The sequence below is a fragment of the Oryzias melastigma genome, linkage group LG18, assembly GCF_002922805.2.
Source record: "Oryzias melastigma strain HK-1 linkage group LG18, ASM292280v2, whole genome shotgun sequence".
Lineage (NCBI taxonomy): Eukaryota > Metazoa > Chordata > Actinopteri > Beloniformes > Adrianichthyidae > Oryzias > Oryzias melastigma.
Genome location: NC_050529.1, coordinates 12,599,270 through 12,614,675, shown reverse-complemented (window position 1 = coordinate 12,614,675; position 15,406 = coordinate 12,599,270). Strand labels below are relative to the sequence as shown.

The 15,406-nt window shown below is 37.3% G+C and overlaps 1 protein-coding gene and 1 long non-coding RNA gene across 3 annotated transcripts in view; one reads left to right on the top strand and one right to left on the bottom strand.

The window, feature by feature from the left end:
- Positions 1-595: 595 nt before the first annotated feature.
- The window catches only part of plcb3 (phospholipase C, beta 3 (phosphatidylinositol-specific)), a 51,379-nt gene continuing 36,568 nt past the window's right edge, over positions 596-15,406 (bottom strand). Inside the window, exons 4-34 of one of the 2 annotated variants that reach the window (XM_024288064.2) lie at positions 14,793-14,927; positions 14,629-14,708; positions 14,504-14,557; positions 14,359-14,431; positions 12,355-12,455; positions 12,119-12,282; positions 11,745-11,891; positions 11,517-11,668; positions 10,444-10,526; positions 10,250-10,334; positions 9,964-10,108; positions 9,775-9,876; positions 9,631-9,701; positions 9,459-9,555; positions 9,263-9,347; positions 8,065-8,189; positions 7,821-7,975; positions 7,219-7,380; positions 7,040-7,139; positions 6,826-6,930; positions 6,375-6,463; positions 6,114-6,258; positions 5,182-5,229; positions 4,955-5,064; positions 4,765-4,874; positions 4,523-4,682; positions 4,374-4,450; positions 4,073-4,144; positions 3,937-3,994; positions 3,745-3,831; positions 596-3,067 (exon numbers count right to left, since the gene is read on the bottom strand). In XM_024288064.2, the coding sequence (XP_024143832.1) occupies positions 2,792-3,067; positions 3,745-3,831; positions 3,937-3,994; positions 4,073-4,144; positions 4,374-4,450; positions 4,523-4,682; positions 4,765-4,874; positions 4,955-5,064; positions 5,182-5,229; positions 6,114-6,258; positions 6,375-6,463; positions 6,826-6,930; positions 7,040-7,139; positions 7,219-7,380; positions 7,821-7,975; positions 8,065-8,189; positions 9,263-9,347; positions 9,459-9,555; positions 9,631-9,701; positions 9,775-9,876; positions 9,964-10,108; positions 10,250-10,334; positions 10,444-10,526; positions 11,517-11,668; positions 11,745-11,891; positions 12,119-12,282; positions 12,355-12,455; positions 14,359-14,431; positions 14,504-14,557; positions 14,629-14,708; positions 14,793-14,927 (3,453 nt within the window). In that variant the 3' untranslated portion in view covers positions 596-2,791. The remainder of the gene's footprint in view (positions 3,068-3,744; positions 3,832-3,936; positions 3,995-4,072; positions 4,145-4,373; positions 4,451-4,522; positions 4,683-4,764; positions 4,875-4,954; positions 5,065-5,181; positions 5,230-6,113; positions 6,259-6,374; positions 6,464-6,825; positions 6,931-7,039; positions 7,140-7,218; positions 7,381-7,820; positions 7,976-8,064; positions 8,190-9,262; positions 9,348-9,458; positions 9,556-9,630; positions 9,702-9,774; positions 9,877-9,963; positions 10,109-10,249; positions 10,335-10,443; positions 10,527-11,516; positions 11,669-11,744; positions 11,892-12,118; positions 12,283-12,354; positions 12,456-14,358; positions 14,432-14,503; positions 14,558-14,628; positions 14,709-14,792; positions 14,928-15,406) is intronic. The other variant, XM_024288065.2, reaches the window with a different exon arrangement.
- Positions 13,397-14,720, top strand: LOC118600025. Its single transcript, XR_004949591.1, has 2 exons — positions 13,397-13,837; positions 13,881-14,720. It is a non-coding gene; the product is annotated as an uncharacterized LOC118600025 (long non-coding RNA).

Here is a 15,406-nt window from a genome sequence, read left to right as displayed (position 1 = left end):
CTGTTAGCTTTGAACTTGATTAGAAAGGCCACTTAAACATTTAAATAAAATTGGAGTTAATTTGTGCTGCAAACTGTCAACACAAAACATTTTAGATTTAATTAAGCAGTTGACTTGTAAATGTCAAATGCACAAGAGCACATTTGTCTTTGTCACTGATTCAAGCCTTTAAAAAGGTTTTAGCATGCTACACGAGCTAGCTGTTTAGTAGCTTAGCAAACACCATTTTTTTTTTTTTAAATCAGATGATGACATTAAACAAACATAAATAAAAGGGGAGTTAATTTGCATGTGTACTACAAAGTGTGTCAACATTAAACAATATATTATCTTTAATTAACACAATGTTTAATAGAGTAAAGTTTCTTATAATTGTCAAACTGTTTGCCGTATTTTTCAGACTGAAAGTTGCTCCAGAGTATAAGTCGCAGCAGTAAAAACAAAGAAAAAAACATATAATTTGCACTATAGTGTAAGTCGCACTTTTGAGATAAATGTATTTAAAACAATACGGGAACAAGAATAAAAAAAATATTCTTGAAAGGGAAATGATAAAAATCTAATAGATTACAATTATAGATTTAATGCAAATATAAGTGGTGCCAATGATTATTTTATTTTATTATTTTTAATGGTAATCCAGTGATAAATTCATGTGTTGACAAATTACCTTGTGTTTGAAATAATTGTTGTATGATGAAATACACACCAAAAATACAACTTTATATCACTTGTTCCAAGAATTCAGTTGTTAGTACTTTCCATTTACTGTATTAAGTATACTATTTAAGTATAATTACAGCAAGTATACTAATAGACCACGTACATAAAGTATATGATATATAAGTTAACTTCAAGAAGATTTAGTACACTCATGGGACACTTGATAGAATACTTTTTGCTAAGGGTAAAGTTAGTACTTTTTAGAGTTTTGTACTTATCTAAAACCTTTAGTTGTACTTTTAGTTTCATCTTCAGCTTTTTAACATGTAAAGTGCTAAGATTTTAAAGATTTAACAAAATGTACCATTTGATTTCATTTAGTCGCCCTTTTTTCCCTCATTTTCTTCTCTGTGTTAAATATTATTAATTAAAATAAAACCACATAACTTTAAATTTAAAGTGCAAGATTAAACTTCTGGAATCTTATTCTCAAAGTGGACCAATTTTTCACTATTCTCAACCTTCTCAAGACTTATTAAAATAAAAAAAATAATAATAAAAAACGACAAGAGCTCATGCTTTACACCAAAGTAGATGGCACAAGGAAGTGGTTGTATTGAAGTCTACATCACAGAAACAAAAAAAAAAGTTTCACAAACAGTCAAAACAGAGTGGCAAAAGTACAGTTTAACAAAATTAAAGGCATTAAAAAGATGGTTGCCACAACAAAGAATGACACAAAAACAAACAAATAAAGGCCTTATTTAGTGTACATTCATGTAAAATACCTGCCACTTTTCCTGGCCTGCAAGGAATGTGTTAGGATCTTTTGGTAAACCTTTAAAAGGATGGAGAGTCCTCAATCTAAATTCATTCATGACCGCACTTGAAGGTGAAGGGAGCAAACTTTGGCTTAAAAAAGGGCAACTACAGTAGAGTTTCAGGCACAAAAACAAAAAATCCTTTCAAAATAAAATTTAAAAATGTACTATTTTGAAAAGGGATGAATATTTTCTTTGTAAAGACAGTAAAATTTGTGTCTACCTTTTTGATTTCTCCCTCATCCCGTCAGCCGTAGTAGTCAGTAGTAAAATGTACGTAACGAAAAAACATTTACACAGATTTTCTACACATAGTACCATCATTTCACCCCACAAAAAATGTTTTAAAAATCTGCTTAAAACCAAAAAAAGGGAAAAATAAATATAGGAAAAGAATGGAGCTTTGGTAGTGGTAATAACACACCGTTTACTTAGTGCAACACTTTTTTTCTCTTTTTTTGGCAGGGCATCTTAAAATTTGATTGACAAAAATTTTTCCTATGTCCAAGAAAACACAGATGGAAACTTGAGGCTTGAGTGAAAGCAGCAGTGACTAAAGTACCACCAGAACCCGACAGAGTAACAACGCCGCAGATTTAGGAATCCACGGCTTCCAGTCACAAAACCGTCCTCCACAGTAGTCCAGATCGTTCAGAATATTTCTTAAAAACAAAAAAAAATTACCAAACATTTGTTTTTTTACTTAAAAAATGATTAATCTGACTGTGCAGATTATAATTGCTGAAATTTTCTTTTATAGTAGATGAAAAAACAAGGCTGTGGCACCACCTACTGGTCACCTACTGCCATTACAACCTAAAACTTAAAAAAATGATCTGAATAGTTTTCAATTGATTTTAAATTAAATCTTTGGAAATCAGTTTTAGAGTTCTACCTGAGGGACTATTTTAAAGAATACTTTTTTGTGCTAAAATAGAAAAAAAATTAAAATCCCACTGTTGTTTTTATCAGCATTAAAACCGTCAGAGAAAATGTACAAAGCAGCTTCAATTCCTTAAAGACGACCAGACTAATCGAAATGACCCAATGAGAGATGATAAGACAAAAAAGATGAGCTTAGAAAAATGTAGAAAAGAAAATAAAAATGATTAGAGATATGTTAACAAAAAATGTTTCATCTGACGACAAATAATTAAAAAAAAGAAAAATACAGCTCCATAGACAGGGACAAATCAGTTTTCTGATAAAAAAAGGAATAAAATTAGTAAATAATCTATATCATTAATATCCCACAATATGATCACTATAGACCCCAGTTTCTAGTTTTCTTTGTACAACAAAAAAGTCTAAGTGAAGGAAATCTCTGCCTCGGAGTGGACAGGAGTGGTGGACGGGGAGCAGGAGTCGGCCAGCGAGGAGGTGCTTCTGTCCATGCTGCGGTTCAGCAGGCTCTGGTCCGGCGTGGACGGTAAGGAGGGCGTGCCGCAGTTGGATCCGGGGCTGATGTCTTTAGAGAACCTCCGGAGACCTTTGTTTTGGAGCTCCAGGTTCAGGTGCTGGCAGATTTCTTCTGGGAGGCGCTGGAACTCCTCCTTGAGTTTTTGAGCCAGCTGAGTTTGAAGCTGGAGAAAAGAGGATGATGAAAACTTGGATGATTTACATTTTTTTTTTTTCAGTTAAAAAACGTTCAAACACAATGCATTGTGGTCTATATTTGTAAGAACTCTGGTTTTTACAGAGACTTCTGGGAAATCGGGGAACATTATGGTGCAGGATGAGCCCAAATCATCACATCGCCACCACCATGCTGAGCTACTGTAATAATCTGCTTGTGCCAAAATGATACAATTTTATGTCTAAACTTTTTGTATATTTCAGACAAAAATACGAGAACATAAAAAATAATGCAAATACTAAAAAAAAACTAAACTTCTTTAGATGTTCGCTTTAATGTTTGAAGGACAAGTACAAACTTTATTAGTATTTAACATTACTATGATGAATTCATAAGCAAAGAGTTTTTTCTCAATTTTCAAAATTATCCAAAAATTTCCCATCAATCATTTTTTTAAAGAATAAAACGAAAAATTCTTAAGAATTGTCAAAAATATTCATATTAGCAACATGAAAGCAGCAGCTTTGGTAGAATTTAATACCATTTCATTTGCATTTAATGTAATTATTGTCAAAGAGTTGGAAAACTAACACTAACTTTAAAATAAAAACTAAAAAAATAAAAGTTTTAATTCTTAAAAATTATTCTGCTTTTTTCCTTCTCAACATTGTCAGCTGTGCTCACCGTGGGCAGCTCCTCCTGTATGTGCTGCAGCATCTCTGTGTACTTCTGTGCCAGCTTATCCTGTCTCTTTTCCTGCTCAGTCTCCAGCTGGTGAACACAAAAAAATAAAAATAAAAAAAGGCATCAGAGGATTTTTTTTTTTTTTTAATGTGCAAAAAAGACAACAAACTTGAACTCGGGTGTGTCGCTCACCTTACGGAATAACGAGACGGATTCTGTGATGTGTTTGGTGTTGATCTTGTCCTGTTCCCTGTGAAGTAAGACGTGGACGTAAAGAGCGGGAAAATAAGTTTACTAGAGAGAATAATGTTTTTAAACCCTCCCTTACCCTTTGTTCTTGGCTTCACTGATGCTGTTTAGTCGTTTCCTTTCTAGAATCTTCTGAAGCTCTTTTTTCTCTCTGCTCACAGACAGAGAAACAGCAGTTTTACATCCAGATTCTTTTACTTTTTAACCATTAACACAATAATTCCAGCAGATTTTGAAGGAGAAAAGCGGCGTACGCCGCTTTTCTCCTTCAAAATCTGCTGGAATTATCGCGTTAACGGTTGAAATATTACAGTAAATCATAGAACAAACACTGGAACATACAACTCCAAAAGGAAATTTCAAACACAGTTTTCACTCACTTTTCACACGAATCCTTGAGCTTCCTCGTCTGAGCTCCTAAGGACTCTTGACACGTCTCCTTTAGCTTGTCAAACGCCTAAACACATCCAAGTAGAGTCACATCCCAGAAGTCTCAGTTGACGGTCACAGTCACATGGGCGCGGCTCACCTCCACCAGCTGTTTTTCCTGCATCTGTCTTTCCAGCAGGTGAAGCTCCTGTCGGAGCTTGACCAGTTTCTCCATTTGCCCCTCCCACAGCTTGACCGTCAGCTCCTCCGCCTCCTGCTCCAGCTTGGTCAGCTCGTTCTTCACCACCTCCTGCGGCTCACTGAGATCAACACAAAGAGTTGAATCTTTTTCCTCCACTTATCATCTACCCTTCCTGATTTTTAATCACTTTGAGTTCGTACTTTTTCTTGATGCTGCGTTTGAGGTTTTTCTCCATCTGAGTGCGCTTCTTCTGCGTGTCAGACTCCAGCTGGCTGCTCAGACTCTTCTGCTTCTTATACAGACTGCAAACCTACACAACAACAATCAAACACTTCATAAGTAAAACAATCAAAATGATTTCAAAGGAGTTTTTTAAATAAACCCTTCGACCTTCTTCAGGTGTTTCTTGCGCAGCTCTTTGAGGTCTTTCTCTTGCTTCTTCAGGAGCTTCACATAATTCTTCTGCTGCTTCAGCTCCTCAATGGAGAGAACCTCCATGTCTGAAACACACAGGAAATACACATTTTTTTAAAAAAGAAAATAAAGTAACTTTGCAATTTAGGTGGACAAACTGTTTTCATTTGAGGATGGAAATGAAGGTGTTGTAATGACCTTACCTGCCAGGACTGTGGCTATCAGGTCCTCCTTTTGTACTGGAGTTTGTACTACACACCAGTGAATACACACAAGAGGAACAACGTGAACACACACATGGACACACACATGGCACGCAAAATGGACTGTGGTTGAACAAGTCAAACAGAATGAGGGACTCTGATTAATGCCTTAGTCACACACACTCGTGAAGGGGGGTGCTGCGGGTCGGGTTGTAGATGGGTACAGTCATCCTCCAATGAAAATCATGTTTTTTGAGTTTTTGACATGTACAGCACCGAGCAGCTGACTTAATTTAATTATTTCAGAGGATTTGAGAGGACTGATGCCTACGTCTCACCTGCTTCACCCTTACTTATCCTTATGGGTTGTTTAAGTGTTAGCTATGACCTGTCGACTGTAGCATCCCCTAAGAAAAATAGGAGCTTTTATCTCCATAGCAACCATTTTATTTTTTGATCGCCTGGTGGTGACGAGCAGATCCATGCCATTTTTTAGGAGAATAGATAAAAGTATTTTTAAAATTTCCTTAGCAACTGAGTTTTTCTTGCTAACCATGCCCACATTCTTAATATATTCATACTGTCTGTTATATTGTTTTGTTCAGCTTGATCCAAGGATTCATGTTTTTACAATATTCCGGTAAAAACATGGCTCACTTTGTTGATTATAATCTTAAAAGTTTATCCGGACTACCTGCGTTCCTTGAACATCCAGCCATAAGGACAGTTGTGACTAAGGCATTACATGGAGTCTCTCACAGAAATCTTCTTTTTCATTTTTAATTAGCAAAACTAAAATTTATAGAAAACTGCTCATGGACACTTAACACCTTATACTATAACATAGTATATAAAAATATTCAATTGTTTCACAATCCATCTGAGCAAAGGCAGGTGAAACTTTTTAGTGTCTTCATGGTGAGTTTTCTGACCTGGTGGAACTGGTTTGATGATGACGTCTGGGCAATCATCTGCAGGGGATGAAGGAAGCTGCTGGATGGATGCGGGCAGCTGATCTCCAGCCGTGATTTCAGAGGCTCTGCGGACATCGTCTTTGGGTTGGGTGGAATCTTGCACCTTAAGAAATTCAAAAAATGCTTTTTTTTTTTAAAGAAGAAATGCTGAAGATAAAAATTCAGGAAATGTGTCTATGGTAATTTAATGTAAGTCACAGAAGAATGTTTGTGCCATACCTCACCGTCCATGAGACCAGCTAGCTGTCTCTCTCTCTTAGCCAGTTGATTGATGTATTTGATTGGGTCGGTCAAAGCATCCGCGTACTCTGCAAACATATTAAAGGAAAAACTTTTAGTCTCAAAGACAAGACTAAAGAAGAACACATAAGATGCTTTAGGGTTCTAAAACATAAGGTAACATGCTAGTGCTAAAAATTAAAGCTAAAGCTAAGTAATTTAGAAAAGTCAAGTCTTTTTGTTCACTGAATTGATGTAGATTTGCATCTTTTAACACATTTAATAACAAATATTCATGGGTGGATTTTGATTAGACAACTAAAGCTGACTGATTCAAGCAATTTAAAAACGTATAAAAATATGATAAAATGAAAGCAAACTTTTAAAGCGATAAATGAATAAGGTGTCCAGTCTAAAATGCTGTGGTGAACAGGAAGTGTGGTCGCCTCACCCTGATGCTCATTAGGGACGTAATCCTGAACTTCAGTGTAAATGAGGAGGGAGGGCAGCAGAAGTGGCTGGTTCAGCTCATTCTTCAGGTTGATGTAGTGATAGCCTTAAAACAGTAACACAACCTCTAAAAAAACAAGCTCTGATAGATGATTTTATGTACAGACTTCTGTACTACATTTCAGTTATTTCAGTATTAGTGATTTCATATTTACCAGGTCTAATGGCAGAAATTGGGAGAATTCGGTGCCCAATAAACTTTCCGTTTTCCTCACACACAGCGAGCCTGAGTGAAGCCAGAGTAGGAAGGACCACCTGGACATGTGTGGTAACATGAGTGATACGCAGAGGATGAGAGGTCAAAGAAAAGCCGATTGTTTTATCTCTTCGTTACCTTGTGGAAAACAAACGGCTCGTCATCCCACACAGGGTCCAGGGAATTTCCGTTGGAGGTTTTGGTTTTGAATTTCCTCTTTGTGTCAGCTGGAAGTCCAAACATGTCCACCTCAACGTACACGCCCACTTTTTTTTCAGTCAGGAACTGCCCTGACACCACCTGTTGATGAACATATTAAACATTTCATGCTATTATGACTCCTCCTGTTCTTTTTACCCTCTACAAAATTCTTTAGCTTAAACCTTCCGAATCCCATCCTTTTTACTTCCGGTGTTCCACAGGGCTCAATCCTAGAGCTACTTCTTTTTATTTATTTATTTGACTTCCCTCTCAGCAATATTTTCCATAAATATACTATAAACTTCCACCTCTATGCAGATGACACCCTGCTCTACCTCACCAGTTTCTGAACAGTGAAAATAATGGAGGTTCTCCTCATTGACTATCACACTTATGTGTGATTTTATGCTATTTATTATTTTTCAAAGGTTGTACGTTGTTCCAAAGTGCCACAAAGGTCCCAACAAATAAATTAAATAAATACAATCAAACACTGATCATGTTTGATCAACAGAGTTTGAAGAGATTCAAGTCTTTACCTTAATTTTGACTGTGTTGGCAACTATTCCGTCCACAATGCTTTCTGTGAAGGGGTCAAAGTGTTTGTCTATCCTCCTCATGAACTCTGGTTTCAGAAGGTAGCCGCTGCGCCCGTTGTATTCAAACACTCCCATGTTCAGCTGCATCGGAAGGTCTGAGGGAAAAAAGGCGAATAAGAAGAGTGAGAACAAACACAATCTTGTGATCCATCAAACTCCTTGTAGTCAGAGAATCACGAATCACCAAGTGTCTGGAAGTTTAGCGCCACCATCTGGCAACCGACGTTCCAAAAGAGCTGTGGCATGTAGTTGGAGCTGTCCACCCTCGTTCCTTTAGGGTAGATTCGGCTGAGCTGGTTCTTGTTGTACCTTGATAACGACTGTCAAGGATTAGCAATTTCAGGAGCAGAGGCCTCAAACTTGAGCATTTGTAGTTCTGAGAGGAAGTAAAATGGTATCTGTATCTGCAGAGAAACTCATTCTGTTGAAGAAAAGTTACAGTAGAAAAGTGACATCTGTGCTTGCAGATCAGCATTGCCATCTTAGGAGGATGTGTTAGTGTTTCTGAAAATGTCGGATACCCTTTAATACCGGCGGTGTCGCAGATGACAGAAAAATAACAAAAACCCTTTAAACTGCCGTAACTCTGGAATTGCGATTTTTTTATTTTATTTTTTTTATTTTGCTATTTTAGGTTATTTTTTTTATTTTTGTTTTCAGAAAGACAAGCCCTATTTTTTTGTATTTCAAAAATGATCTCATGCTTTTTTATAAATCCCTACAAAATTCCTTTGTTTCCTTCTTAATAATTTTATTTTATTGATACTTTTTGTATTATATGTTTATATATTATTATTATTATTTTTATATGTACATATTTATATTTTCATCTGCTGCTTAAACTTTGTTCTATTTTTTTATTTGTAAGATGCTATACTGCCTTTTGTTTTGGATTTCAATGTTCCAAATGGAAAAAAAAAATTGTATTTTGAAGAACTTTGTAAACAGTTGAGGATTAGAGTAAGGTCAGAAATTATAGTTAGTCTCAAGTTTTTTAAAACCAGGCTATTACTATGTACAAAGGACAATATAACAATATAGTAAATGAAAGATTGACTTTCTTATACAATGAGCCCCCTGGAGGCCTCCTGTTGTACTGCACCTGGGTACATTTACTGTGATTTCTGTGGTGCTTCAACCCTGAAGTCAAAAGGTTATAAAACCAATGTAGCTGACAAAAAGTTGCAGTTTATTTTAAAGCTTAGATGTTTTTTGTCCTTAAAACTAGAATTATGTAGATTTTTTAAAATAACCCCTTTTTATTTTTATTTATTTATTTCCATTTTATTTCATTTAGTAACAATATATATCATTGAAATAATACTAAATAAGCATAAAACATGTATTTATATTTTAAAGCTCACACAGGTAAGTAAGGATACTCCACAAACTCTACAGGTGAGTTCTTCAGGGCTTCCATGCCTTTGGTTTCCACAAAGGATGACATCTCAAAGAACTTCCTTCTCTCTGGTGAAGAAGAAGAAGAAGAAGTGGACACAAAGTGATTAAAGCTTTGCTTCAAAGAATCTTTAGAGTGATAATAATCAAGTGCCTTTCAAAGTAAAGGTCTTTACTTACTAGCTGCCACCTCAAAGCTTTTAAATTTAACAGGTTCAACATAGTTGACGAGATTGGACATCTCCTCCGTGGCGTTGACCTCACTGCCGGCGGTTCCCTGATGGAGGAACGAGGCTGAATCCATCAATCAGCCGACAGGCAGAAATCCACAGAAGGGTTTCAACGGTTTTACCTCATCCGAGTTCTTCTTCGTCTCGGTCGCCGGCTCGTCCTCTTCTTCCTCCTCGCTCTCTCCGTCAGCTGCTGGTGGAACAGGAAGTCACTGAACAAGCCGTTTCCCACCATGTTTAGCCGCTCCACCGTCTCTGAAACTCACCGATCGACTTGCGAGGCTCCGCTTCTTTCATCAGGCTTTCCGCCAGCTTCTCCTCCCCGTTGGAGAGCATCTGGTTCCCATCGCCGTCTGACAGCGGGCAGTCTACGAACACACCAAGGCTTTAACCATCACAAACTGACCGCCGAGCCGATCCAACGCATCAGGAGAACTTTGAAGCGTCACGCTCACCGTTGGGGACAGACGACGGCTCCTCCAGCTCTTTACGCCGGACGCTGTTCTCCGAAGGTCGGTGATGGTGATGCTTCTTCTTGTTTTTGATGAGGATCTTCCCCATCATGTCCTGTGGCGAGGGGAGCAGCTGACCTGGAACCAGCTAAAATAAAATAAACATGAGAGAAAAATATTTAACTTTGAAAATTCCTCATTCAGTCATGTTTTCAGTTTTTATCTTTTAGTAGAAGCTGTAGCAGTCTTAGATCAGAATTTATGGCTTTTAAACACAATAAAACCGTACCGGGTATTTCTCTAAAGGATCGATGAGCAGGGCGTCTCCAAAGATGTTCCGGCAGTACTCGGCCATCTTGTTCTGATGTTTGGGTCTGAAAAGACAGAATAAGGTCTCGTTAGGCTTGTTTTTTTCTTATTTTTGAACTTCTGAGGAACCGGTTTCCTGGTGATGTTCTGAACGAGGTCAGTGTGACCACTTACGAATCGACGTGATTTTCAAAGGAGAGGATGACGGGATAAGGCGACGTCTTGAAAGCGCTTTCTGCAATCGCTTCAATCACATCCTGATTTGAGGAGAAAAAGAGAAAGTTCAACCAGGATAAATTGAAATGAGGCTGCTTCAGAATTGTGTTGGAACAACAAAGACTTTGAGAACATTTTGAACATTTTGAAGACTTTGTTAAAGATTAAAAAAAAAACCTATACATTTTTTTTCCAGAAATTTGCTTTTAAATCTGATTTTTAAACAAATCCACCGGCAAAAAAAAGATTTTTCCCTCCTCTCTTCTTAAGGTTTACACTAATACAGCATTAAGAGGAATTTGATCCAACAACTTTGCTGCATTTTTGTTCAGATACAACTTTTGGTGTCATTCGTATCCTGGTTAGATTTTCTAAATTGACAGGATTTGGTACATATTGTCATTTTCTTTTTACTTGCTTCCTGATCCTTCATGTTTATAATTACCCAATAAAAATATTAGTAATCTCAGAAATAATATTTATGTATTTTAGAATATGTTCCGCCTTCTATTGAAATTAAAAAGTGATATTAAAGAAAAAAATGTAACATACAGAAAAGAAAAAAAACAGGTTTACATAGCCAATTTTAAAATTATTTTTAATTTAAATAAATTATCTAATTTATTTTAATAAATAATTAAAAAATATTAAATTATAGTAATAAAACAATTCAATGTTTTATTTTATTTTTTAATTAAATTACATTCTTTAATTACATGTATATAATCAAAATTGTTTTTTTATTTAAATAAATTAGATACTTATTTTTCCAAAAATTAAATAATATATTATTAATTATCACATTTATAATAATTTATATTTTATGTTTTCTTGAATTGAATACATTTTTTTTTAATTAATTAAAGATTTGCAGTTTTGACCGTTCCTTTGTTAAAAAAAAGAAACAGCACCATTCCAGTTTAGTGGCAGGAAGAGGAATTGCATTCCAAAATGAGAAACCCTTTTTAGGAGACCGAAAAGCAGTTTTGTTAAAACATGACAGCTCTAGAATAAAGTTTTGATCTGAGCACCTTGAAGGGAATCTCGGTGGTCATGGTGAACCCGTGCGTGATGTGCGGCTCCTCATCCTGCCTCTGCCAGCAGTCCAGCTCGATGCAGCGGCAGCCGGTCAGCAGCACCTGCCTGTACATCTCCACCGACGACAGACCCGTCAGCTGACCCACTGCAAGCAAACACACAGACGCTTCAGGCCTCGCCCCACGACAACACACACCGACGTCTCATCAGCGGGATTTCACCTGTGAGGTACGTGTTGTGTGAGGAGTTGATGAAGTAGTGAGACAGCGGCTGGTTCATGTCGTCGATGACGTCCAGCCTCTCTGGAGGAACAATGCCGTTTTCCTCGCCTCCCAGGTAGCGGCCGAAAGCCTTCAGACTGATCAGGTCTGCAGGAGAGAGGAAAAGAATACTTCTTCATATATTCACAGATGTTTTTTAAATTCATTTTGTGCATAAAAAAATGAGTTTTTGCTGTTTTTAGCATTTTCTTGTGGTATTTTTCTGATGATGGAGGACATATTTGATACATTTAGGGAAACTTGTCCCAAAGTCTCTGACCTAAAAGGTCAGGGTTTGCATAAAAGCATGAACTCCGACGTAAACAGACGCTGACCTCTTTCCAGCTGGCTGATGTTGGTCTCGTATTTCTCCATGATCTGTCGGACCTGGTCCCGTTTCAGTGGCGGGTACAGGACCTCGTTCAGCCTGGGGTCCCGCTGCCTACGATTCAGGAAGTCCATGAACTGGTCCAAAGAGATGGACGGCTTCTTCTTGGAGCTGGAACGACGTAATTTCAAATTAAAACAGTGGAAATTAAGCAGAGGGAGTTTATAAGTAATTTAGTCACACCTTTCTTCAAAGATGGTTTGGATTTCTGGTCGCAGACACAGGTGGTCGAGAAACCTTTGGAAGGCTTCCCACGTGAAATCGTCAGGCTTTATTCCCTCCGACTACAAAAATATGGAAAAATCAGCTTAAAACATATAAATACAATCCTTTATTTAACTTAAATATGAATAAAAAACAGATTTAATCACTTTTCTCGGCACGAAGAACAGCACTTCTTATATTTCACCTGCAGAGGGCGCCAAAGCGCAGAAAAGACCACAATCCTGTGACCACAGTCAACTCAGAGCAGAAATCGAACTTTTTCAGCACAAGAACCATGTTTTTCTTGCAAAAACGAAATGCTGGGTAACCACAGAGGCAAGGGAGAGCTGGGTTGCCAGATTTTGAATGTAATTTCCATCTTAAAGATATCTCAACTCAAAATCAAAAGACATTTTAACAAGTCATATGCACAAAAACCCTATGAAGGGGGATCCAAGTGATGTTGTAGTGGTAAAAGTTTGACAGACAAACAGCAAATAGTCAAATTACAACATAAATAAATACATAAGTTAAATACTTTGGAAATTTTTATCGAAATACTTGATTTTTTTGTTTCAATTTGTTTTACATTTTCTCCAGATTTTTTCATTTACTACATTTGTTGACTGTCAAAAAAGCAGCACAATTTATATCAACCCACCTGGTAACATTTTCCAACTGAAAACACTTAAAAAAAAACTACAATCTGGCAACACTGCTGACCAAAAGTTTACGAAATTGGGGCTGAAATTCACTCTTTTTAACTAATCTTTTGATTTTTTTTGTTTTTATTATTGTTACTACCAATTATTTTGACATGTATTTTTATGGGCTTTTATTATTTTTTTATTTGACCTTTGTGATGTTTTATGTGTTTGTTTTTTATACAACTTGAACATATTTCATGCATAAAGAATTACAATTTACACTTTATATATACAAATACAATTGTAAGCAAATTCAAATAAATATTAAGTTTTTTTCAGGACTCTGGACTTTCTTTTATATGAGCTGAGAGGCTGCAATTCCTCCAATTGGCCACAATATGTCACTGTTTCTCTTGTTGTTCCTCGAACTCTCATAATATCACATTATTTTTAGGGCTAAATAGGTTTTAAAAGAACCGTTTTCACTAAGTGTTGAGATTTTTTTTATAAATTGTTTCCCGTGATTTGTATCTCTATAGGAAGGAAAAATGTGATTCTGAACAAGTTAAAGCAGGTTTTTTGTTAGGGATGTGTGCATGCAACATATTTTAAGGGGATTTTAAGTAATCTGGGAGCGAGAAGTGAAAATCAAAGAGCAGAAGTGAGTTTCATCAGGCAGAGACTGAGGTGAAACAGATCAGACCGACAAAGAAACCAGCATTTTTTTTTTTTCTAAACGTGACGTTTTATGGAAAAGCGGCGCCATAATTAGTAGTAAAGAGAAAGAATCCTGGACTCAGAATAAGAAAAGGAAGGTGTGTTGGAGCAGAATTTGATGCAAAGAAGGGAAACTGACAGCTTTTATTAGAACTGAAGACAGAAACAGGTTGTTAAATTTCAAAAATAGCTATTATACTTACTTTATTGTATTTTTTAATTTGTTTTAGGTATTTGTGGAACAGGGGAATGGCGTCATTTATGGATCTAATGTCACCAGTTGATTCATAGTCACTCCTGAGCTTTATTTAATCTGATTTTATTTTGAAAAATCTGCCTGTTTGAGCATTATGTACATGCTGCAAATATTTAAATGTAGATGTTTTAGATTTCAGATTTAAAGTTTTTTACTGCTTCTGAGTGAAATTTTCCCTGTTTTTTACATTTAAATGTCTGAAATGCTTGGGAGTAGGAATGCGGTCTTGTTGCTGACTCGTCTGCGCTGTAGGTATTCGAAGAATGCAGCTGTCTGTCAGAGACGCATCGCTTCGTCCCATTGTTGTGCACGAGACCCATGAGCGCGTCTTAAGGGCAAGTCTGTGACAACATCGACGATCACCTTGTTTTTGACCAGGCCGCACTGCTCCAGCGCCGTCTCCACCCGCCGTTTATCCGAGAACATCTTCAGAAGGCTGGAAGACAGAGAGTTAGGTTTGACTGGGCCGAGCCGAAACCTTGAAAATGTTGGGACATTTTCTGCTCACTTCTTTATGGGAATCTTTCCCTCCTGATTCAACTGCAGCTTCAGCTTGGAGTACCTGAAACCAACAGACAGGAAGTTGCCAAAAAGTTTGGAAATACGCATCTGATGGTCGCTGAGGAGATTTACGCTTTGAGGAGGTAGCTGTTTCTCGTTGCATTCTGGGAAAGGATGTTTGTGGCCAAACTGAAGAGTTCCTCTGTCCAAAGCTGAAGCAAAAATAAAAAAAAAAATAAAAAATTATTGGTTTTGATTGATGTGATGTTTGAGTTAAAAGGTGGAGAAGGGTTCACCTTGGCTCCCTCCTCAGACATCGCCTGAAAGTTGAGGTAGGAGATGTTCACCAAGTCACTTCCGTAGACGATGGTCACCGACTTCCCCTGGAAGTTGTCCTTCCCGACGCTCAGCATGTCCCGCATTTTCGCTTCCTGATCAAACACACAGTTGTACATCTGAGATTCTGCGTCCCACAAGCAGAACCAAAACCAGGAAGTGAACACTTCACAAACCCGCCCCTCCCCCCTCTGAGGGTAGTAAATCTGATCCATGTGGTCCAGCACTCTGATCCAATTACCTAAATGACTCTACGCTCCTTTTTTGTCCAACATCCATCTCTGATGAGCATCAACTGTTCCATCATGACTCACAATACATTCAAACGCAGCATCATGTTAGATTTAAAATCCCACTCTGGTCACTATTTTCAAAGTGTTCCCAGTGGTCTTTTCATTATGATTAGGTATATCGTTTTTAGCCAAAAGAAAAACTGACATTTTCTGAGACATAGTTTCTGCAGAGGGGCAGGAGTTGATTAGAAATTCACCTCTGAGATGAGGGTGGACCGCTGGTGCGGAGCAACCCCCACCCTAGCTTACAGCCCATCACAACCCCAAGGTGCAGCATGTCA